The following is a 24,586-nucleotide window of genomic DNA, read 5'->3' on the forward strand; positions in this document are numbered from 1 at the left end:
ACTCCACTGTGAACCAATCTCTCTGATGTTTTTAATGGGGAAAGGAGTCGTTTCACAAAAGGCATTCATATATGCACGTGCACACACAGTAACTGTTCTGTCAGAGAATATCCATCAACTAAGAACTATGAAACATTTTTCTCTGCCCTAGTTTTCTTCAACTAGACTGTGAGCTCCTTAAGGATAAGAAACAGTATCTTACTTATTTCTACTTATTCACAATCTAGAGTAGAGATCAGCAAAGTTTTTCTGTAAAAGGCCAGATAATAAATACTTCAGACTTTTCAGGCCTCTGTCACAACTCGCCAATTCTGCCACTGAGCACAAAAGCAACCACAGACAGTATATAAACAAAAAGCAACCAGACAGTATATAAACAAATAAGCATAGCTATGTTCCAATAAAACCTATGCCCACTAAAATTTGAATTTTACATAATTTTCACATTACAAAATATTATACTTTGAATTTTTCTCAACCTTTTAAAAATTCAAAAATCATTCTTAGTCAATGGGCTATATAGTCTGCCTATCCCTGTTTTAAACAAATTAAATCACTGGACACATTGTGTTCCCTATCTTAATGACTAGAAACCCTGGTATTATCTTTTATTTTTTTCATTCAAGTCTAGCTGAAAATTTACAAATACATTTATATCTCCCCCAAATCATCCCATCTTCTCTATTTTCACCGTCACTATTCACTACTTTCTTACAGTAGGCTAGACAGAAGGTAACAGCCTAACATTATGCTAAGTGAAATAAGCCAGACACAAAGGACAAATACTGTATGATTCTCTTTACATGAAATATCTAAAACAGGGAAATTCATAAAGACAGAAGGTAAGTCAGAGGTTACCATGGGCTAGGGGAAGGAGGGAACACAAGAGATATTGCTTATTGGATACAGAGTTTCTGTTGGGTGATGAAAAGTTTTGGAAATAGATACTATTTGATGGTTGTACAATATTGTGAATATACTTAGTGCTGCGTAATTTACTTTAAAATAGTTAAAATTACCAATAACTGGTCTCTCTGCCTCCAACTTTTCCCTTCTCCGAATAGTTTCCATAATGAGAAGAATTATCCTTCTAAAATGGGTTACCTGTGACCAAAAGTGTTTTATTTTTTATAGTAGGAAGTTCTTCAAACTCTGAAGATATCAGACTTCCCACAGTCTTGTTCTTAGACACCTTTCCTGCCTTACCTCCTGTTACATCCCATCACTGTATATGCCATTTTCCAAATTTGCCCTGAGTTAATCTTTGCTGTTCCAAATAAAATACCCTTCTACTTCCTGCCTTCCCATATTCTATTCAGAGCCCAACCCAAATGCATTCCTAACTATGGAGCTCTCCCAATCCTTGAAAGAAATGTAAGTGGTCTCTCTTCAATGTTCTAATAAGGCTTGATTAGGTAATTACAAAGATATTTGCTTAATTAACTACTTATAAAACTGTCCATATATGTTATACACACTTTTCTGGATATATATTATATTTAATAAGAAGTATTTAAATAAAAATTATACTCCTTTTTGCCACCTAATCAACCCTTGTGTTACCTTGACCTACCTTACCCATTGAACTCTTTAAAGGTTCTTCTTAGTAATCTTTATTTCCCTTTATATGCCATACATTTAAAACCATTCAATAATTAGTTTCTTAAATATTCTATGGCGTTAACTCACATAGAAAGCTACCTGGGTCACATGAAAGTACACAGAACTGAATACAAGCATACACATACACACAGACATGAAGTATGTGTATAATTGGAGAAATCTGAATCAGCTGTGTGGATTGCGCCAATGTCCATTTTCTTGCTTTGTTATTGTACTACAGATATTCAAGATGCCAGTGCTGGGGGAGATGGGGTGAAGGGTGAATGGGACCTCCCTGTACATTTATTTGCAACTTCCTAGAAGTCTATAATTATTTTTCAAAATTAAAAGATTTTTTAAAAGTGAGTTTAGAGAAATGGATATTCTTATATATTACTAGTAGTAAAACAATACAGTCTACTAATAGTATAGCAATAAGAGACTTTGAGGATGTTATATACGCTTTGATCTAATAATTCCACTTCTAGAAATTTAACCTAAGGGTTTACGTGGATACATTCCCCAAAGATAGTCCATCAAAACATTGTTCGTATTTGTGTATAACTGAAAGCAAACTATCAATAGTAGGGGACTGGCTGAACAAATAAGAGCATATGTCTAAAAAGTAAAATACTATGTAAATCTTAAGACTGAGAATACAAATGTAGAGTTACTACTAGTTGTTTGTGACATGTTGATTTAAAGAAATGATTCCATAGCATCTGATCTTTAAAGATGTGTATTACAGGCATTTATATGTTTATAGACACACAGAAAAATGCCTAGATTAATGCCAAAGTAATGGGGATTATTTCTGGATGATGGAATTAAAAGTAATTTTGTCCTTATGTTTTACTCCTTTTACTTATCTGCATTTTTGTATTTTTTCATGAACAATTATTTTGTGTTTATTAAAGAAACATTTTTTTAAATTAAAAAAATTTTATAAATGCTTATCAAAGTCTTGTTTTTAAAAAAAAAACCCTGAAACGTTACCATGCTTTACATATTTTGTAAGCATTTTGCATACATATCGGACATCATCTATCATTTCTGAAAAATGATATTCCCATTTTACAGATAATAAATCAAAATCAGATAATCTCAGAGTTAAAGTCACTGTAACAGAAGACCTTTATTTTCATCTAACCTATCAATCCAGGTAACCAAATCCATAGAGAAATTTCTTACTTACAGTTCTGAAGTTTCAATATATTTTGCAGTTCCTTCAATAGTGTTACAATATTCAGTGGCAAATTTGGTAATAAGCTGGAGTAAAGTAGCACTTTTATCATCCACAGGTTCACCATAGCTATTTAGAAGAGACTGATATTGAGCAGCTAGAACATTTATTCTCGTTTTCAACTCTGGTAAGCAATCTCTGATATGATGCATCAGTAACCTAACAAAGGTTAGAAAGAAAGGATTTTAAAGTAAATTGTGTATTTTGAAGGCCCAAGCAGGTTAAATTATAAAATGCAAATAATAGGGAAGCCTGTCAAATAATTCATCCTGGCAGGAAATAATGCCATCTTAGACTAGAGGTAAATACTTAGTCTGAAAAAAATAACATGAAGAAAACCGTCTTGGTAATTGCTTTTTAAATTTGCCTTCAACCCATCAAACTGCAGCAACTGCTAGAGAATCAAATATAAATTTAAAAAATTTTTTTATTATTATTGCAATTACTTCAAAGAAAGTAAGCTCCTCAATCCAGTTCTACCTACATTATTTTGGTTTCTGACTTATCTTTTACAATAGGTACTCAGCATAGTGAAAATCAGTTTGTTAAGATCCACGTCCATTGATCTTTAACTTATTTAGAGAATAAGCCAAAAGTAAAAGAAAATATCTTTTACTTCAGTCATTTATAAATTATCTGGAAAGGTCTTCTAAATCCCTCTACCATCAGTGGGTATTCAGAATTCAAAGTATATAGCTTACATTCTTTTTATGAATAGGAATAGAAGACATCCTAAATTAAGAATAGATTATGTGAAAACTACAAATTTTAATTCAGTTCCTGAAATACAAAATGGAAATGAAGTCATCTGTCATCTAGTTCTATCATCAAAAGTAAAATGACTGTCAAGAATTTCATGATTAAATTATTTTAAAATTCACTTGAGCATTCCTGGACTACATGATGATTTAATGCCAACCACCTCAATGAAAATAAACATCTACATTATAAGAACCTACTATATAAGAAAGAAAAAGTGAAATTACACAGACAAGGACATTATAAAAATGTAAGGAACTGATAATCAAAGGTCTCAGATACCTACTGGCAAACCAAAAATATCCCATTTTCCAAAAGGTAAAAAATGTTACCTGTTTAAAGTCCTGGCAAGATACTTTGTTCCATTTCTATTAGCCAGAGATGGGTATTTCTTTTGAAGGAAAGCATATTCATCACGGATTGAATCAGTTACACTCTTTTTATTGTTGATATCTAGCTGGCTCCTAAGGTTGAAAAAGAACAAAACTGTTCAACTAAAGTCAACCCGTGGTACTGAGTACTCCGGATGGTGAGGAGGAGGAGGATGACAATAACCTATAAATGATGATGATGGCATGACATGAATTTTTTATTTAATTCTCACAATAATTCTGTGCAATAGGTATTATCCCATTTTACAGCAAAGTAACTAAGGCCCAGGGAAATTAACTAACTTACCCAAGGTCACATATTATGTAGTTCAGCCAAGATTCAAACCGTGTGACTCTTAAGTGAGCAAAGACTGAATAATTTAGGCCTTGTTATTACCATTATCTACAGTCAAAAGCAGTATGTGCATCTTAACTGTATATTTTATCCATGGACAGGCAACTAAATTGAAGAGTAGCCATCTACAAATACAACAGACTGTTTTATACCACCTACTTGCCTGAAAAGAGATAATAGGAATTTAAGAAAAAGAGTAGGGGTGAGGGAGAAGAACATGTGATTAGAAGCAGACAACTGTAAAGACATCACTTAGTAACATTTTCACTTTAAAAGCTCTGAGACCAAAGATGTTGGGAGTCATTTAAACCCACATTAGATCTAGTTTGTGGGTGAACTAGGAGTAGAACCCAGATCTCATGACAATTTCAGTGCTCTTATAAAGGCTTTGGACTAAGATCTCCATTTGAATCTGGCTGTTTTCACCAGCCAGGCAACTTTGGTATATGTATCACAATATTTCAGATTATAAAACAGACTAATATCCGTATCTTACAGGGATGTGGTAAGGGTTCAAAGAGATACCATTTGCAAATTTCTCACAGTAGAGTGTCTAAAACATAAGTAGACACTCAATAGTAGTTTCCTTTCCACAATTTTTATTTTCAGCTACTTATAATCAGGATACCTTTAATAAAATTTCTCCAAGTCACCTCCTGGCAATTACATAGAATCACTAATGCTAGAGGTTAAATCGATCTATTAAAATACCACCAACTTAAAAACTCTTTCTTGATTGGGTATAAACTAAATAATAAATTTTTAATCCAGTGACCTCCTCATACATAATGTAATAGGGATTTTTTAAGCCTGGCCATTAAATTTTCTTTCATTTTGTGGCACTGCTTACTTCAGAAACATTTTCTATAATATCCACAGGAGGCTTTAGTGAATCTCTTTTCTTCCTTTACAGCAATGAATTCTTTAGCAATACCAAGATTATAGTAAAAGGGGAAAAAATAGGGACACTAGCACATTTCACACTGATTCAGATAATCCAGATTTGCTTTGAAATGAGAATGCTGCAGTTCTCATCCCACGCTTGACTGCTGACCTGTTAACTACTCCAATTATTCCCAGCTTGACTGGTATAACCCTTCCCATCAACACATCCATGGCGTCAGTACCCGCATCCATGAGATCCAATTTAGTGATCACAGCTAGGGTTCTGCGACCTGGAAAATGCAAAAAAGAAAAGGAATGACCCATTAAATTAAGCCGTTAAGTATTAATAAAGGAAAATCCTAATCTATAATCCACCTAACATTACCTCTGCCATCATTTTGGTAATGTTTTTCTAAGCTCTGCTTACAAATACTTTTTTAAAAACTATTTTTGATCATCATGTTTAATTTTAAATTTTTTTCACGTAATTTTTTAATTAGCTCTTAGGGCTAACTTTTCTATAAGCATTTTTAAAATCTGTTTAAAATTCACTCATGCCTGGTGTACAGTTCTATGAGTTCTGACAAATGCAATGTCACCACTATCTCAAAACAAAACAGTTCCATTGCCCCGCACCCCCACCAAAATCTTCTTGTACCATCCAGTCAAACCCACCTCCCATTCCTAGTTTTGTCTTTTCCAGAATGCTATATACATGGAATTGTATATATACACAGCCTTTTGAGTCTGGTTTCTTTCACCTGGCATAATGCACTTGAGAGTCATCTGTTTTGCTGCATGTATCAAGTTCATTCCTTTTAATTGCTGAGTAGTATTCCACAGTATGGACACACTATAGTCTGGTTATTCATTCCCCATTAAGAAATATCTGGGACTTCCTAGGTGGTGCAGTGGTAAAGAATCCGCCTGCCAATGCAGGGGACACGGGTTCGAGCCCTGCCCTGGGAAGATTCCACATGCCATGGAGCAACTAAGCCCATGTGCCACAACTATAAAAAAAAAAAAAAAAAAAAAGAAATATCTGGTGGTTTTCAGTTTTAGGAGATTAAGAATAAAGCTACTATAGATATTTGCATACAGGTTTTTTTACATGAACATAGGTTTTCATTTAACATTGGTAAGTATCTAGGAGCAGAATTACTGATTTAACTTTTTAAGAAACTGAGAAACTGCTTCCCAAAGTGGCTATACCATTCCTACCAGCAATGCATGAGAGTTCCAGCTGCTATGCATGTGTCCAATTTTACATATGGCATTTTTCAATTAGAAACATTTTTCTATTTTGGTCCAAATCTATATCATCCTTTTTAATGATTTCATATTCTACTATTATCTGATCATTCCTACTGTGAGCCATATATTGATTCTAATTTTTTATAAATAATACTGGATTGGATTACTTCCTTACACTATATTACTAGATTAAGATTCCTCGATCAAAAGTATGATTATATTTATGGCTCAAGGCTCAGTTTAAAATAGAATTAATGTACATAAAATGCTTAACAGTTTAGTTTAAATAATAAAATTTAAATAAACATTTTGATAAGTTTATCTTTTAATCTAAAATGAACATTAATTACTCATGTAATGTTTCCTAAAAACTTGAAATAAAAAAAATTTTAATGACCTCATTTATAGGAATTTTAATTAGCAGTCTTAACACTAACAATTCCTACCAAATTTTTATTTTAAATTTTTATTTGAAGTAGGAAATAAGAAACATGACACTGCTCACAGACCCTCAATACTCAGATGAAAAGAAAAAAAAAAAAGGCTCCTGCGTGGAGCAAAGCATACATTTACTAGCAGCAATAATAATTTACAAGCTGGCATCCTATGTAAGATGCAAACTACAGCATTAGTCAGGTGTCATATACTGACTCACAATATGAACTATATTTCTAAGAATCCCCTCTGCCTTGAACCTCTGCAGAATGTAAATACCATAATTATCTACTATACTATAATAATCTACAATGATTACCTACCATGACACTCATTCTCAGAAGTCAGCCATTCAAAAACCTAAATCATTTTATTTATACAAAACAAACTCTTTTTGCAAAGCCATCTTTTTATTTTAAAATCATTAGGTAATTATTACAAATATGGACATCATGTGAAGTATTTTTACCTAGCCTGCACAGCAATTTATCCATTTCCGTCAAAATTTCTATTTGATACTATAAGTAAAATAGAAAAGCATTATTTTTTAAATGTGTATTAACAGCTAGAGATATTCTTTTTAAAAATAAAAACTCCTCTCTTAAGGGTAGATTTACCACTGTTAACCACGCATCTCATTAAAAATTAACATGTCCTTACCATCTGGATCTACCTCTCTTGAAATTTTAAGTGCCTCTGATGTTGCCATGTCTGTATTAGCAGCAGTGACAGCGAGGATAATGGAGTTTGGATTACTGATGAACCGAAGAATAAGCTCTCTGATCTGAAGCTCAATATCCTTAGGCTGATCACCTACAGGCACCTGAAGCAAACAGAGATAGATAATCAAGGAACTAGTAATAAAAATCACCTCAGCTTTTTTTCCCCCGTTTAATCCACAGAATATAGGTACTGCTCCATTTACAGGTAACTAAAATGAAATTATATACTACAATGGTATATATGAATTTGGTAATATGTAAAAGTCTCAAAATGTAATCTTGCAAATATCAAAAGTCTACCATGTTAAGAACTGGTCAATATAAATTGCCTAGAGACAAATTCATGCATTCACTCAATTAGCAAGTATTTACTGGCAACCTACTATATTTCAGGCACTGTTCTATATACCAGATTATATCACAGTAGTGAATAAGAAAAAGACCAAAATTCCTGCCTTCATTGAGCTTTAGTGGTGAGAAGCAGATAATAAACACATATATGCATAGTATCTAGGTGGTGATAGGGCTATGGAAAAAATAAAGGAGAACAGGAGGCTAAGGAATACTTAGGTTAAAGCTTATACTTTTAGGGACTTCCCTGGTGGTCCAGTGGCTAAGACTCCGTGCTCCCAATGCAGGGGGCCCAGGTTCGATCCCTGGTCAGGGAACCAGATCCCACATGCCATAACTAATGATTCTGCATGCTGCAACTAAAAGATCCCACATGCTGCAATTAAGACCTGACATAGCCAGATAAATAAGTATTTTTTAAAAAAGTTTATACTTTTAAATTATTATTTTAACCTAGATTATGCTTTTAAATTGAGTGATCAGCAGAGACCTCACCCAGATAATGACATGAGAGAATGACCACAAACTGAAAGAGATAAGGAAAAGGTATATGCAGATATCTGGAGGAAGAACATTCCAGTAAAGTGAACAAAATGGCAGAAGACTGGAGCAGAAGGAGTTAGAAGAGTAACAGAGACGGATCAAGTAGATACTTTCGATCTCTTTAAGAACTTAAGCTGTTGCTCTGAGTGAAGTAGGAAGCCACTAGAAAGATTCTGAGCCAAGGAATGACAACCTAATCTTCACTTTAATAGTCTCTGGCTGCTCAGTTAATAAATTACGGGAAAAACATCTTAGGAGACTATGGTGGTAATCCAGCTGAGATGATAGTAGCTAGCTTAGGATGGTAGCTATGAATTTGTAAGACATGACAGAGTTCCAGATATACAGGCACACCTTGGTTTACTGCACTGTCTTATTGCACTTTGCAGATATTGCATTTTTTACAGATTGAAGGTTTGTGGCAACCCTGTGACAAGGAAGTCTATTGGCGCAAATTTTTCCAAAGTGAGCATTTGCTCACTTTGTGCCTCTATATCCCATTTTAGTAATTCTTGAAATATTTCAAACCCTCCACCAGCAGAGAGATGACGTACGGACTCACTGAAGGTTCAGGTGATGGTTAGCATTTTTTAGAAATAAAGTATTTTTTAACTAAGGTACGTACACTGCTTTTTTAGACATAATGCTATTACACACCTAACAGACTACTCTACAGTTGACCCTTGAACAACACAGGGTTAGGGGCACTGACCCCTCACATAGGTGAAAATCTGCTTTTGACTCCCCCAGAACTTAACTACAAATAGCCTCCTGTTGGTTGACTGGAAGCTGTACCAACAACAGGCAATTAACACATTTTATATGTTATACATATTATATACTGTATTCTTACAATAAGTAAGCTAAAGAAGATGTTAATAAGAAAATCATAAGGAAGAGAAAATACATTTACAGTACTGTACCCTATCAGTACTTTAGGTATATGTCATCTGTTTACAAGATAAATCGTCCGTCAGTACCTACATCAATATTCTTATATGATACAAAACAGTCGATGTTATTGTTATTCCTGGACACTAGATATCAAAAATGAAAAAATAATGTGAAAAAGAAATTCATATTTATTTACAGATATAACAATACATGCACTGATAACAAAGCAGCAGCAACATGATTGCTTTACAGTCATTTAGTGTAATCCATGTGATTACTTCACAGTAGCCTAGCCTGTACACTAATGAGTGAATCGTTACAACGTTTTTAATAGCATACAGTGTTAAAGTCATATTCATAATACAGCATGGAAACCACTCACCTGTGATGACAGGCTGATAACGCAGTTTCTCCAATTACAAGAGAAAGGGATACTGTATAGTAATATAATTATTTGAAAGCAAAGTTATAAAACAGTAAGAAAACTAACACATTATTAATTTTATAGTAAGTATCACTCACCTTATGCCTATGCAGGGATAGGCTAGCCACTTCAATAAGGATAGGCTAGCCACTTCAATACAAGTGTTGTGCATGATGTTCTATACGATGAGTACTTAGGCAATGATGACAAAGATGACACAAAAACATCTCATACAGTTCTTGCTGTACAGTTAACTAGATTTCACAAGAAAACATGCACATATACAACAGAACTCTATAGCATGATGATTTTTTAAAAATAGATATATATACACACTTTCTGGCTGCACTGGATCTTCATTGCTGCATGTGGGCTTTCTCTCGCTATGGCAAGCGGGGGCTTTGTTGTGGTGTGCGGGCCTCTCATTGCCATTGCTTTTCTTGTTGCAGAGCACAAACTCTAGGTGTGTGAGCTTCAGCAGTTGCAGCATGTGGGCTCAGTAGTTGTGGCACACGGGCTCTAGGGCGCATAGGCTTCAGTAGTTGTGGCTTTTGGGCTCTAGAGCAAAAACTCAGTAGTTGTGGCACACGGGCTTCGTTGCTCCGCAACATGTGGGATCTTCCCAGACCAGGGATTGAACCCATGTCCCCTACGTTGGCAGGCGGATTCTTAACCACTGCACACCAGGTGAATCCCCGCATGATGATGATTTGCTATTCATTAAGTGGAAGTGGACAATCCTCTTCATCTTCACTTCAGGTAGATGGAAGAAGAGGAAAAGTTGGTCTTGCTGTCTCAGGAGTGGCAGAGGCAAAAGAAGTGGAGGAGGCAGAAAGGGACGCAGGCACACTCTGTGTAACCTGACAGAAATACATCATAATTTCTGTCCGACTCTTCCGTTTTTTCACTCTAAAGATGTTTCTATATGGTACCAATCCTTCTCCCACCAAGTCGAAAGCAGTCTTGAATAACTGGAGTTCTCCTGACAGATTGAGCACTGTCTATCTGTTCTATGGGTATTGCTTTTTTTATATCTTCTTCCTCATCCTCTGGCACTGTTTCAGAAGCACTCACCTCCATCAAGTTGTCTTCTGTTCATTCCTCCCATGTGGTGTCTACTTTAGCTCTTGAATTTCTACAGGAGTCATATCTTGAAACCCTCCAGAAACCCACCTTTTTTTTTTTAACCTATCCACAATCTCTTTCATGATTTCCTTGATTGGCTCGGTCATAAATCCTGAAGTCATACACAACATCTGGAAACAGCTTTCTCCAGCAGGAATTTATTATTTCAGACTTAATGCCTTTCATGGCTTTTTCAATAACAACAACGTTTTCAATAGGGTGATCCTCCCAGACTTTCATGATGTTCTCTCTACCAGGGTTCTCCTCCATAGCACTCACAATCCTTTCTGGAGTTCCATGTGTAATGAGCCATAAAAGGTCTGTATGACCCTGATTTACAGGGTGAATAAGAGACACTGTGTTTGCGGACAAGCAGACCACTTCAACACCTGTGGCCAGGGGCAATGTCTAATACCAAAAGAACTTTAAAAAGCAGTCCCTTACTGGAAAGGTACTTCCTGACTTCAGGGACAAAGCATTGATGGAAAGAATCTAGAAAAAGGATTCTCTTTGTCCAGGCCTTCTTGTTGGGCAACCAAAAGACTGGCAGCTGGTGTTTTATCTTTTGCCTTCAAGGCTCAGGGGTTAGCAGCTTTATAGCTGAGGGCAGTCCTGATTATAAACCCCACTACAGGGGAATGAATTGGGAGACTGGGACTGCCAAATATACATTACAAGAAAAAAATATCAAACTGGACACTTTAAATATATGCAGTTTATTGTATGTCAACTGTATCTCAATAAAAGTCCGTAAAGAAAAAAAATTTTAAAATTTAAAAAATTAAAAAATAAATAAAAAATAAAATAAACCCAACTGCATTTGCACAAAACAGCAGAGCTGGCCTATCCCTTCCTTGAATCCTGGTGCTCACTTCTCTTCCTAATAAATGTCCTTTGTCACATTTATTTGCAGAATAGGGCACTTCCATCTATGTTAAAAACCTGTTCAGGCAGATATCCTTTCTCCTTAATGATTTTCTTAATGGCATCTGAGAACTCATCTGCTGCCTCCTGTTATCTTGACATTTTTTAAGCCAACCTTCTTTCTAAAATTATCAAACTATCCTTTGCTGGCAATAAATTATCCAAAGCTTTAGATCCTTTGCCTTCCTTTTGCTTTAAGTTGTCCTATATTGACTTTGCTTTTTCTCAAATCATGTTAGACGTCTATAGGTATGCCTTTCCAATAGCAATCCTTCACCCACATAAAAGCTGAAATTTCAATACAAGATAAAAAGGCATTTCACACAAAGTGCAAGGTTTTCACACCTTCTGGCATAGCTACAGCATTGCCTTCATGAATTTTCTTTTCTTTTTTTTTTTTTAACAGTGGTTCTTAAGCTGGATTCATTGAAATGGCGACCACAGCTGCAGACCTCAGTCTACAGAGCATGTCAAGCAATTCAGCTTCTCTTGCGACATCATGACTTTTCTCTGCTTCTCGGGGGCACTTCTACCATCACTACTGGCACTTCATATGGGTCTTACAGTGTTATGCAAGGTTTACAGTATTACACGAAACATGATGAAAAATACACAAGAACCTCAAAAGATCACTCTTTACCGTCATTTACTGGAGAGATGAACTGCTCAAGCAGAGATGATTGGTGTCACACGGCATTTTCACAGGCCATTCACAACACTCAAGCTCAGCACAACAGCACAGACGGCGCGTATGGAATTAGTGCAGTAGTACAGTATGTACCACAGTGACGTCTGTGCAGTTAGGATTAAATACTGCATCTTTATGTTTGTTTACATTTCTTTCTACTTTGAATGGCACCATGTACAGTCTGTAACTGTTTATATATTTGTACAAGTATGAGTCAAAAATTATCTGCACTCTGGTTATATTAAAACTTCTGTTCGCCACACTGTCTTATCAGCACTTTCCATTCAAGGCTACTGTCTCCCCAGTCACTGCTGTGCAGGTGTGAACATGTTATATCAGTTCATTTGTAACTGGGGTGTGAGCAAAAATGGATGCCCCACTTGTGATTTGCACGAAAGAAGAGCAGTGTATAGTGATTCGTTTTTTGTGGTCTGAGGGTGTGCCCATCTGCACACTTCTACCCACACTATCAACACTCTGCAAAAACTTCGTTTTCAGGTGTCACAGCATCCTCCCTATAGTCCTAACCTTGCTCCATCGGACTTTTATCTGTTTGGTCCCCCTACAGCCCTACAAGGATAAAGATTCACTTCTTTTTCTTTTTTAAAGCTCTTTATTGGAAAATAATTGCTTTACGCTCTTGTACCAGCTTTTGAGGTATACCAAAGTGAATCAGCTGTATTTATACATATATCCCCATATCCCCTCCCTTCTGCTCTCCCTGTCCTGGCCCTCTAAGGCATCACCCATCATTGAGTTGATCTCCCTTTGTTATACAGCAACTTCCCACTAGCTATCTATTTTACAGGTGGTAGTGTATATATGTCAATGCTACTCTCTCACTTCGTCCCAGCTTCCCCTTCGCCCCCCACCCCCATGTACTCCAGTCCATTCTCTGCATCTGCATCCTATTCTTGCCCTGTCACTGGGTTCATCTGTACCATTTTGTTTTAAGATTCCATATATATGAGTTAGCATACAGTATTTGTTTTTCTCTTTCTGGCTTATTTCACTCTGTATGACAGTCTCTAGGTCTATCCACCTCATTACATATAGCTCCATTTCATCCCGTTTCATGGCTGAGTAATATTCCGTTGTATATATGTGCCACATCTTCTTTATCCATTCATCTGTTCATGGGCATTTAGGTTGCTTCCATGTCCTGGCTATTGTAAATAGTGCTTCAGTGAACATTATGGTACATGCTTCTTTTTGGATTATGGTTTTCTCTGGGTATATGTCCAGGAATGGGATTGCTGGATCATATGGTAGTTCTATTTTTAGTTTTTTAAGGAACCTCCAAACTGTTTTCCATAGTGGCTGTACCAGCTTACATTCCCACCAACAATGCAGGAGAGTTCCCTTTTCTCCACACCCTCTCCAACATTTATTGTTTCTAGATTTTTTGATAATCAATAGATGCAGAAAAAGCTTTTGACAAAATTCACATCCATTTATGATAAAAACTCTCCAGAAAGTGGGCACAGAAAGAAGTTACCTCAACACAATAAAGCCATATATGACAAACCAACAGCCAACATCATTTTCAATGGTGAAAAATTGAAAGCATTCCCTGTAAGTATTGAAACAAGACAAGGGTGCCCACTCTCACCACTATTATTCAACATAGTTTTGGAAGTTTTAGCCACAGCAATCACAGAAGAAAAAGAAATCAAAGGAATCCAAATTGGAAAAGAAGAAGTAAAACTGTCACTGTTCACAGATGACATTGATGTCATACATAGAAAACCCTCAAGATGCTACCAGAAAACTGCTAGTGCTAATTGATGAATTTAGTAAAGTAGCAGGATACAAAATTAATGCACAGAAATCTCTTGCATTCCTATACACTAACAATGAAAGAGCAGAAAGAGAAATTAAGGAAACAATCCCATTCACCATTACAACAAAAAGAATAAAATACCTAGGAATAAACCTACCTAAGGAGGTAAAAGACCTATATGCAGAAAACTATAAGAAACTGATGAAAGAAATCAAAGACAATACAAACAGATGGAGAGACAATACCATGCTCCTGGATTGGAAGAATCAACATTGTGAAAGTGACTATACCACCCAAAGCAATTTACAGATTCAATGCAATCCCTCTCAAATTATCAATGGCATTTTTCACAGACCTAGAACAAGAAATTTTATGATTTGTATGGAAACGCAAAAGACCCTGAATAGCCAAAGCAATCTTGAGAAGGAAAGACAGAGCTGGAGGAATCAGGCTCCCTGACTTCAAACTATACTACAAGGCTATAGTGATCAAGACAGTATGCTACTAGTGGCACAAAAACAGAAATACAGATCAATGAACAGGATAGAGAGCCCAGAGATAAACCCATGCACATATGGGCACCTTATCTTTGACAAAGGAGACAAGAATATACAATGGAACAAAGACAGCCTCTTCAATAAGTGGTGCTGGGAAAATTGGACAGCTACATGTCAAAGAATGAAATTAGAACACTTCCTAACACCGTACACAGAAATAAACTCAAAATGGATTAAAGACCTAAGTGTAAGGCCAGACACTATAAAACTCCTAGAGGAAAACATAGGCAGAACACTCTATGACATACATCAAAGCAAGATCCTTTTTGACCCACCTCCTAGAATGGAAATAAAATCAAGAATAAACAAATGGAACCTAATGAAACTTAAAAACTTTTGCACAGCAAAAGAAACCATAAACAAGACAAGAAGACAACCCTCAGAATGGGAGAAAATATTCACCAATGAAGCAACAGATAAAGGCTTAATCTCCAAAATATACAAGCAGTTCATGAAGCTCAGTATCAAAAAAACAAACAACCCAATCCAAAAATGGGCAGAAGACTAAATAGACATTTCTCCAAAGAAGACATAGAGATGGCTAACAAACACATGAAAAGATGCTCAACACCACTAATCAGTAGAGAAATGCAAATCAACACCACAATGAGGCCACCTCACACCAGTCAGAATGGCCATCATCAACAAATCTAGAAGCAATAAATGCTGGAGAGCATGTGGAGAAAAGGGAACCTTCCTGCACTGTTGGTGGGAATGTAAGCTGGTTACAGCCACTATGGAAAACAGTATGGAGGCTCCTTAAAAAACTAAAAATAGAACTACCACATGACCCAACGATCCCACTCCTGGGCATATACCCAGAGAAAACCATAATCCAAAAGGAAACATGTACCATAATGTTCACTGCAGCACTATTTACAATAACCAGGACATGTTGCAGCACTATTTACAATAGCCAGGACATGGAAGCAACCTAAATGCCCATCAACAAATGAATGGATAAAGAAGATGTGGCATATATATACAATGGAATATTACTCAGCTATAAAAAGGAATGAGATGGAGCTATATGTAATGAGGTGGATGGACCTAGAGTCTGTCATACAGAGTGAAGTAAGTCAGAAAGAGAAAGACAAATATTGTATGCTAACTCATATATACGGAATCTAAAAATGGTACTGATGAACTCAGTGACAAGACAAGAACAAGGACGCAGATGCAGAGAATGGACTGGAGAACTCGAGGTTTGGCGGGGTGGGGGGTGAAGGGGAAGCTGAGACGAAGTGAGAGAGTAGCATAGATATATATATACTACCACCTGTAAAATAGATAGCTAGTGGGAAGTTGCTGTATAACAAAGGGAGTTCAACTCGAGGATGGAAGATGCCTTAGAGGACTGCAACGGGGAGGGTGGGGGGGAGTCGAGGGAGGGAGGGAATACGGGAATATGTGTATAAATACAGATGATTGAACTTGGTGTACCTCAAAAAAAAAAAAAAAAAAGCAGATGAAAACCTTTGCCCTGATGAAACTCAGATTCCTTATAAATTATTTTGGTGTACATAAGTACAATAAAATGGAAATAAATAAAAATAAAATTTACAAAAAAATAAAATAAAATAACCAGGACATGGATGAGACCTAAATGCCCATCAACAGATGAATGGATAAAGAAGATGTGGCACATATATACAATGGAATGTCACTCAACCATAAAAAGGAATGAAACTGAGTTACTTGTAGTGAGGTGGGGGGACCTAGAGTCTGTCATACAGAGTGAAGTCAGTCAGAAAGAGAAAAACAAATACCGTATGCTAACAGTATTTGGAATCTAAAAAAAATGGTACTGACGAACCCAGTGACAGGGCAAGAATAAAGACGCAGATGTAGAGAACAGACTTGAGGACATGGGATGGGGGGGGACAAAGGGGTAGCTGGGATGAAGTGAGAGAGTAGCACTGACATATATACACTACCAAATGTAAAACAGATAGCTCACGGATCTGCATAACATAGGGAGATCTGCATAACATAGGGAGCTGCTGCATAACATAGGGAGATCAACTCAATGATGGGTGATGACCTAGAGGGGTTGGATAGGGAGGGTAGGAGGAAGGTTGAAGAGGGAGGACATATGGGGATATATGTATAAATACAGCTGATTCATTTTGTTGTACAGCAGAAAAAATAAAATTTTTTTAAAAAAATTTTAAAAAGCTGATACTTTTAAGAAAAGGAAAAATGATGTATTTGTCTTTTCTAAAAGTTAAAGTAAATTCTACAGCCAGAGTGCAGATAATTTTTGACTCACCCTTGTATATTAATTATTTTGGTATTTCTAGACTATGCAGTTTCTGCAAGTTTTTGCAAATTGTCACAGATCTCCAAAAAGGTTTTCCAATATATTTATTGAAAAAAATCCACATAAAAGTGGACCCATGCAGTTGAAACCCTTATTCAAGGGTTGATTGTGTACTGTAAACATAACTTTTATATGCACTAGATAAAGAAAAAATTTGTGTGATTTGCTTTATTGCAATACTCGCTTTACTGCAATTCACTTTATTGTGTTAGTCTGGAACCAAACCTGCAATATCTCCAACATATGCCTATATCTTAAAGGTAAGGAGAGCTAGGAGGATTTGCTGACGGAGAAAGTAGGGGACAGGACAAGAAGCGTCAAGGATGACTACAAACTTTTTGGCTAAGCAACTGGTAGCACAGAGTTGCCATTTACTGAGATGGGGGAGACTACAGAAAGTTCAAGTCAGGCTGAAGGACAGATCAGGCATTTGGGTTTAGACATATCAATTTTGAAATGCCTATAATACGTTCAAAATGTATATGTCAAGTAGACAGTTGGATATAGAAGATGAATACACAAGTGAGGAGATATTTGAATGTTGTCAGCATACTCATATTTAAAGTCATAAGACTGGGTGAAATCATCAAGAGGTCAACTGTACTGCCTTGACAAGAGGTCCAAAAACTTAGCTTTGGGGCATTCACTGCTTAGACACTGAGAAGATAAGAAACCAGCAAAAGACACTGAGAAGGAGTGACCAGAAATAATCCTCTAGCATGTGGTATCCTGGAAGCCGAGTAAAGAAAGTGCTTCAAGGAGAAAGGAGGGCTCAACTGTGTCAAATGCTGCTAACAGATCAAGATAATTGCAAAAAACAACAAACAAACAAAAAAAGCTGATTATTCCATATGAGGTTATGGAAAAACTACAGTTGTTCAAGTGAAAACAAACATGACCACATCCACAAGGAGTAACAACATTCTTTACCTTGGTCATTCCTGGCAAATCCACAAGCGTCAGGTTGACAACATTGGGTGAAAAAATCTTAAGATGAATTGGTTCAGGGCTTACTCCCTAAAAATAAGTTTTAAAATATCATATTAAAATCACATTAAAATTTCAATGAAATAAAAATGCTAAAGTAAACCTCATTTCAAGTATTACACATTAGATGCTTTTAAATATTAATTAAACCATGATTTCTAAAACATTTCAACAATCAAAACCTGATGAAACATACAAGAAATAAGGCAGGTTATAATCCTACCCAACCCTGTACTATTAATACACACAATTTATTTCCCCTGTATTATTTCACATTTTTTCTCCTGATTCACATTTCTTAAATATGTTTAACAGACTTAGGGTTGAACAAAAGAATAATGTATAACTATGCAAATTTATGAGGTTCTTGAGTTCAGAGAGTAGACATAGGTAACAAGTTATTCAAATCAGGTAAGTATAGCAGCAGTAGCAGTAACTAAAGTTACCTGCCTAGAGTTCAATAATAAACAAAGCTTAGTCAATCTCTAAACCAGAGACAAATATCCTGACCAGGCATAAAGAAATTAACATGGCTCCAAAAATGCCTTTTTGTCAGGAAAAACCTCTCCAGCATAGTATCCAACAGATAAAAGGACTCAATAAATATTTTTTTTAATATTAGTATGTAGCTAAGGCCCACTTGTGGGATTAAATGTACCCATACAAGAATGGAGATAACAACAAAAGGGAAAGGAACAGAAAGGTAATATTCAAGAATAAAGAAAGGAGAGAAAACAGAAGCATTTAAGGCAGGCAGTGACAGTGCCTCATGTCATGATTAATGGTGTCTCAGACAACTAATTTAAATTTTCAGAATCTTAGAGAACAATTCAGTTGTTAACATTACTTTTTATTTTCACTGAAAACAAACAAACAAAACCCTTTATTTCCCTCTCTTTGCTTTCGTAAGTAAATTCAGCCTTACTCAGGTAAGAAAAAGAGCTCTTCAAAATACATTGGCTCTTGTAAATTATATACTTTCTTAAGTCAGAATACAATCAAGCCAGCAGGAAAAGATAACACTGTATAAAGTATTAAATAGAAAAGTTATTTAATAAAGTGATATATATACATCTCAAGATCAAGAACATCTAAATGAAATATTTGACAGTATATAAAAACTCTAAGAAACAAAAGGTATTTTAAATACAGTTTTTGTATATTTGGGGAAATACTCCATTAGTTTCAAAGACCAGAATACTCTCAATGACATATTTACCAATGGTTATTCTTTTCAGCTCTAAAGAGATGCCTACCTTATTATTTCCTGAAATCCTTTCTGTTTCATTTTCAATTTCTTGTCGAATTTCATCAAAATCTGTGTAAAGCTAAAAATTATTGAAACAAAAAAGCACAATATTTAAAATAAGATTAAAAGTTCTTAAGAGGGGTTTGATAAATTTTAAGGATGTCTATGGATCTGCTTCAGAGAATTAGTAAACAAATTTTAATATACACATATTTTTCTGAGCCAAAGAGTCATAGCTTACATGAGTTTTTCAAAGCTGCCTGAGCCAACAACAGTTAAGAGTCTCCAAATTAGATAGAATTGTGCTCAACTTAAATATTTTCCAAATAAACTACTGTGGTTAGAAATGTTACTAAGATAAGATTTATTTTACAAGGAACAGCTGCTTCAAGAAAACAATGCTACACTGTCAATCATAAACTAAATTATCAACTACTTGTACCAAAAAAAAAGTTTTCAACATGTTACTTCTTCACCACATTCTTGTATGATTACCTTATTTTTGGTGTGAAGAAATTTACCCCATTCTTCTGCTTCAACCCCTGGAAAAAGAAAAACTCCATTTATCAGAAACTATGGAAATTACTTTTTATCTTTAAGTTAGGAATTCAAAAAGGCAGTACAATATTATTCGTTCCTATTTTGCCATTAACTACAAGTTACTTATATTTTAAGATCTGCTAAATTTTACTCTCACATTTTAAAAATTGTACCAGGCATTTCAAAAACATGACTAATTTCAGAGTTGCTCACAGGTCTTCCCACTACTTGAAATCTAGCTTTTAACGAATAAAACTTTTCACCTCTCCTCATATTATAGTAAAACATGTATACTTTTTTCTTAAATATCTCACACATAAAAGCAGTTTAATCTGATGAAAATACTCAAGCTAATGGCTAAAAGAAGAAAACATGAATCATACTGCAAAAAGCACATACAACAGATTTACACACATAACTCAAGGTAAAAACTTGCACTATGTGGATGAAACAGCTAACTCTTCATTCTGTTTTGTCGTTTTTATTTTAATTTGGTTTCCTGTTGGTGACCCATAAAGCCACAATCTGTCATTACTTTGAAGAGCTCTCTCAGCAGCTTCACGCTATTCCGTAATTTATATGCTTTTTCAAGGTGATTTTTCCCCCCAGGAACAAGATTATGTTTTCCCTTGGAACTGAAGGTAGGAAAGAAATGAAATGGCACAGGGTGGGGGATTGGGGGAACCTGGCATATGCACTGTGTGGAGTTGCTACTCGCCAGTAGTTTCCAATAATAGGTCTGTTCCTCTTGCACTTGCTGAAAAAAGGAAAAATTATTCACTACATGTAGGTACTGTTTTGAGTGGTCTAAGACTTGGAGAGCAAGTTTTGCTCTGATTTTTCCAGAGAAGCTAGAAATGCTAACTGTGGAAAGGTAAACTAACTTTACCTCCCCCAAGTACAGCTATTCTGCTTTTGCCAAATTCAGAGTTTTAAATGTCTTAATGATTAAGTTTATGAATAACATATATCAGCCACCAGGAAAGGGTGGATCAGTTTCTTTGCTGGGATAAAGGTAAATAAACTGGATCCTTTTGGCAAGTAAACCTACTTGAAGCTTAGTACCTTCTTCCAAGAAGTCTCATTGGAGGACTAGGGTAATTTAGATGTATAGAACTCAGAGGTAGGTACTATATACCAAAGGGGTGCTCTTAATTTACCTTATCATATAAAGAGGACTGGCTTTACAAGCATGTTTTTAAAAATAAAAATAAATTACATTCAACACCAAAAAAAAAGCCTGCATTCTGATGCAATGCCAAAAGGTAACAAGAGCCACTAACACCTGCAATCAATCAATGTGGATATGCAAATAAAAATGGAAAAAAAAGAAATGCATACAGCCTGTAAGAGTACAAAAGCACACATGCAGGCATAATAGGAAAAGAAGGGCCAAAAACAAATGGATAAAGGAAACCTTTAGAAAGGTGTCTTGAGTTTTTCCATGTAGCAGGGTCTGTAGTTAAAGAGAAACAGTACAGAATGATAAGTTTAGTGCTTATCCCTAATATTTCAAACCTTTCTAAAAAATCAAATGCGCAAAAAACCTGAACACATTTCAAATGCATTCAATTATTCCAAATTTACAACTATAAAATTTGCATTACAATTTGTTATAATTAGAGGGATGTATATAATATTATTTTTATTTTCCATTACCTCTAATTATATGACCTCTGGTTTCTAATTCCAACACAAATGGACTAAAATTTACTATTCAAAAATTTGCCTTAGATATCTGATAACTATGGGAAAAGATAAATTACCTAGTGGAAAAAAATCTACAAAATGTATCAAACACATCTGTCAAAACCTTGGAAGTAAATATGAAAGTATTTACTGATTGAGCATTATAAGGGATTATTTTCTTTGAAATATCTACTGGATTTAACAGAACACCACAGAAACAGTTTTGGTCTTTAGCCAGCATGCTACTTTTGGATTTAGTCTACATGGAGATCTCAGGAAAACTTTATTTATTTCTTGCAAATATATGAAAGGTAATCACAGAGTTCAAAGTTCAAACTAAACCACCAACTTGAAAACAGTTTTTAGTAAGATTTATCAGAAAATTCTTTTACATTGGCAGAAGTGGGGGCAAGATGAGAAATACTATAAATCTGTATATTGACAACTCAATTATCCTATGTAGTTGGCAGAATGAAGGATCTCATGTTAAATACATTTTCCTGATAATTAAATTATACATAGTAAATATTTAAATAATTTAGTTTCGCCAGTTTTGATGGACCTATATCTAAAGTAGATTATACTGCTGCATGTCGTCGTGTTAGAAGCCACTGCTCTTAAACTTACCTGTTAATAGTAATTTATGCCTCTGTTACATAATAAAGCCCTTTGAGGCTACAAATCTCTACACAAATGGTTAGCGACTGAGTTTTTTGGTTTTTGTTTTTTTAAAGTTCTCCTGTCTGTTTTCCTCCCCTTTCTCCTCTGTGGTTGCCAGGCTGTCAGGTAGTTCATACTCTTCTAGCTGTCTCCTGATTCATTGTTTCTAATTTCCTCTAGGGTAGAATGATTTGTGATAAGGTAGAACTGTTTATCCTCAGGATAAATAGGCTCTAATGAGAAATTAAAGTACCATCCTAGTTATCAGTAAGATACATGATATTTAGTATTCAAAATTTACAAAATCTATTTTTGTTCTAGGTGGCTGTGTTGTCATCTTAAATGAGGTTTTATATTTTTTAATATAAAAAATAAGCACACGGCTTCCTAGGTGGCGCAGTGGTTAAGAATCCGCCTGCCAATGCAGAGGTCACGGGTTCGATCCTAGCTCCAGGAAGATCCCACATGCCACGGAGCAACTAAGCCCGTGTGCCCAAAAAAAAAAAAAATAAGCACTGAGCTTGGGGAAAAAAATATATATATAGGTAAAGATATGCAGATTTACTGACCAACCGCCAAGAAGAGACATCAACAGAACAGAGTGGACATACAAACAAATACCAAGGAACTGACACTTCTACAGCTGAAATGTACATCCTTTCTAGAAACACTGCCCACAAACAGTTTCTGAGAGACAGGATATCATCTACCCTTTTCAAGGTGACTGAAGAAAACGAAGAGTTAAAAGAAACAGACTTAACGCCATACAGTTTCTTGAAGTCTTAGTTTAAGGTATTTGGTAAATTGGATGATGTTAGTTAGCAAGAATGGAATTTTTAAAGAGTTATTCTACACATTTGAAGCTGGACCATAAATTAGTCCAAAATGATTAAATTCAAGGTTCAGAATTTCAATAATAAAGGAATATTACAAAAACGCAAAGTGATGAATAATATACCAAGAAGCTACCTAATATAATTAAAAGACTCCTACATATCATCTGGCAGTCTATCCAAAAATATTTATCATTATGTTATTATAATATTAACATCTACAACGTCATTAACCTGCTTTAGAGATTAATTTTTATAGTCATTGTAGATGTTCATGACACGTCTTTTTTTTTTTCCCTTTAAAAAAATAAAAAATCAAGCTATCACCACCAATGCTCCTATAAGTAAAGGAAAAGATGAGATACAGAAATTAAAAGTAACTTTAATTACATCAAACTATCATCCCATATTAGATTAGAATATATAAGAAATAGAATGAAACTGCATTGAAAACAGATCTCTGCAGAATGAGAAACAATCATGGTACTCTGCTGCAAATGTAATTTAATAATTAGAACATCTTACAGAGATTTTTATAAATAAGACAAAGTCTGAGCCAAACACTGAAGATTAAATATATTACTCTCATCAAACATTCTAAACCTCACTAATGTAAATGTATGATTAATATAGGATACATATTTAATAAGCAACTTAAAATATACTGATAAAGATAGCAGGTCTTAAAATATTTTCAGTTTAACCTAAGAAGAACTGCTATAAGGGATGGTGTATATTTTCTTATCATGATACTCCACGTTTACTATTTGGGTGAGGGAAGAATCTAAAAAATCAAAGTAGTATGTGCTATTTAGGTAAGCCTTAGCAAGAGATGGATAGTAAAAAAATTATTAATTAGGGACTTCCCTGGCAGTCCAGTGGTTAAGATGCCATGCTTCCACTGCAGGGGGCACGGGTTCGATCCCTGGTCAGGGAACTAAGATCCCACATGCCACACTGTGTGGTAAAAATAATAAAAAATTTTTTTAAATTCTTTCTAAAAATAATATTCATCTTAGATTGAAGGGCCAAAGATTCAAAATTAGTAGACACATGGCAAGACCAGAAAAGGGAAGGTGAGATAACATTGCTATGCTGAAAAACTAAATCATTTTAATTTTATTTGAAATAAAGTCTTTAAACTAGAGTCTAAAACATTTAAATTCCAGGGATTTCCCTGGCAGTCTAGTGGTTAAGACTCTGAGCTTCCACTGCAGGGGGCGCAGGTTCCATTCCTGGCTGGGGAACTAAGATCCCGCATGCTGCATGGCACGGCCCAAAAAAGAAAAAAAGAAAGGAAAATATTTAAATTCTAAAACAAAGTGAAAAAGCAAAAACGTTTTAAACACAAAGAAAAAAGTTTAAAACATTCCAAAAGACACAAAAACTT

The 24,586-nt window shown here is 35.2% G+C and overlaps 2 protein-coding genes across 15 annotated transcripts in view; one reads left to right on the top strand and one right to left on the bottom strand.

Annotated features, from left to right (window-relative positions):
• The window catches only part of YARS2 (tyrosyl-tRNA synthetase 2), a 34,060-nt gene extending 21,231 nt beyond the window's left edge, over nucleotides 1-12,829 (top strand). The window contains exon 6 of the transcript XR_009048535.1: nucleotides 12,294-12,829. The gene's annotated coding sequence lies outside the window, so the exon portion shown is untranslated. The remainder of the gene's footprint in view (nucleotides 1-12,293) is intronic.
• DNM1L (dynamin 1 like) overlaps nucleotides 1-24,586 on the bottom strand; it is a 61,452-nt gene that overhangs the window by 9,502 nt on the left and 27,364 nt on the right. For 9 of the 14 annotated variants that reach the window (XM_057703649.1, XM_057703643.1, XM_057703642.1 and 6 more), the window contains 8 exons: nucleotides 21,432-21,470; nucleotides 19,970-20,016; nucleotides 19,482-19,553; nucleotides 18,169-18,255; nucleotides 7,565-7,727; nucleotides 5,385-5,505; nucleotides 3,937-4,068; nucleotides 2,798-3,004 (listed from right to left, as the gene is read on the bottom strand). In XM_057703649.1, coding sequence (XP_057559632.1) covers nucleotides 2,798-3,004; nucleotides 3,937-4,068; nucleotides 5,385-5,505; nucleotides 7,565-7,727; nucleotides 18,169-18,255; nucleotides 19,482-19,553; nucleotides 19,970-20,016; nucleotides 21,432-21,470 — 868 coding nt within the window. The remainder of the gene's footprint in view (nucleotides 1-2,797; nucleotides 3,005-3,936; nucleotides 4,069-5,384; nucleotides 5,506-7,564; nucleotides 7,728-18,168; nucleotides 18,256-19,481; nucleotides 19,554-19,969; nucleotides 20,017-21,431; nucleotides 21,471-24,586) is intronic. The other 5 variants (XM_057703653.1, XM_057703651.1, XM_057703645.1 and 2 more) reach the window with 1 other exon arrangement.

This window comes from Hippopotamus amphibius, chromosome 12 (genome assembly GCF_030028045.1).
Source record: "Hippopotamus amphibius kiboko isolate mHipAmp2 chromosome 12, mHipAmp2.hap2, whole genome shotgun sequence".
In the NCBI taxonomy this organism is placed as follows: Eukaryota; Metazoa; Chordata; class Mammalia; order Artiodactyla; family Hippopotamidae; genus Hippopotamus; species Hippopotamus amphibius.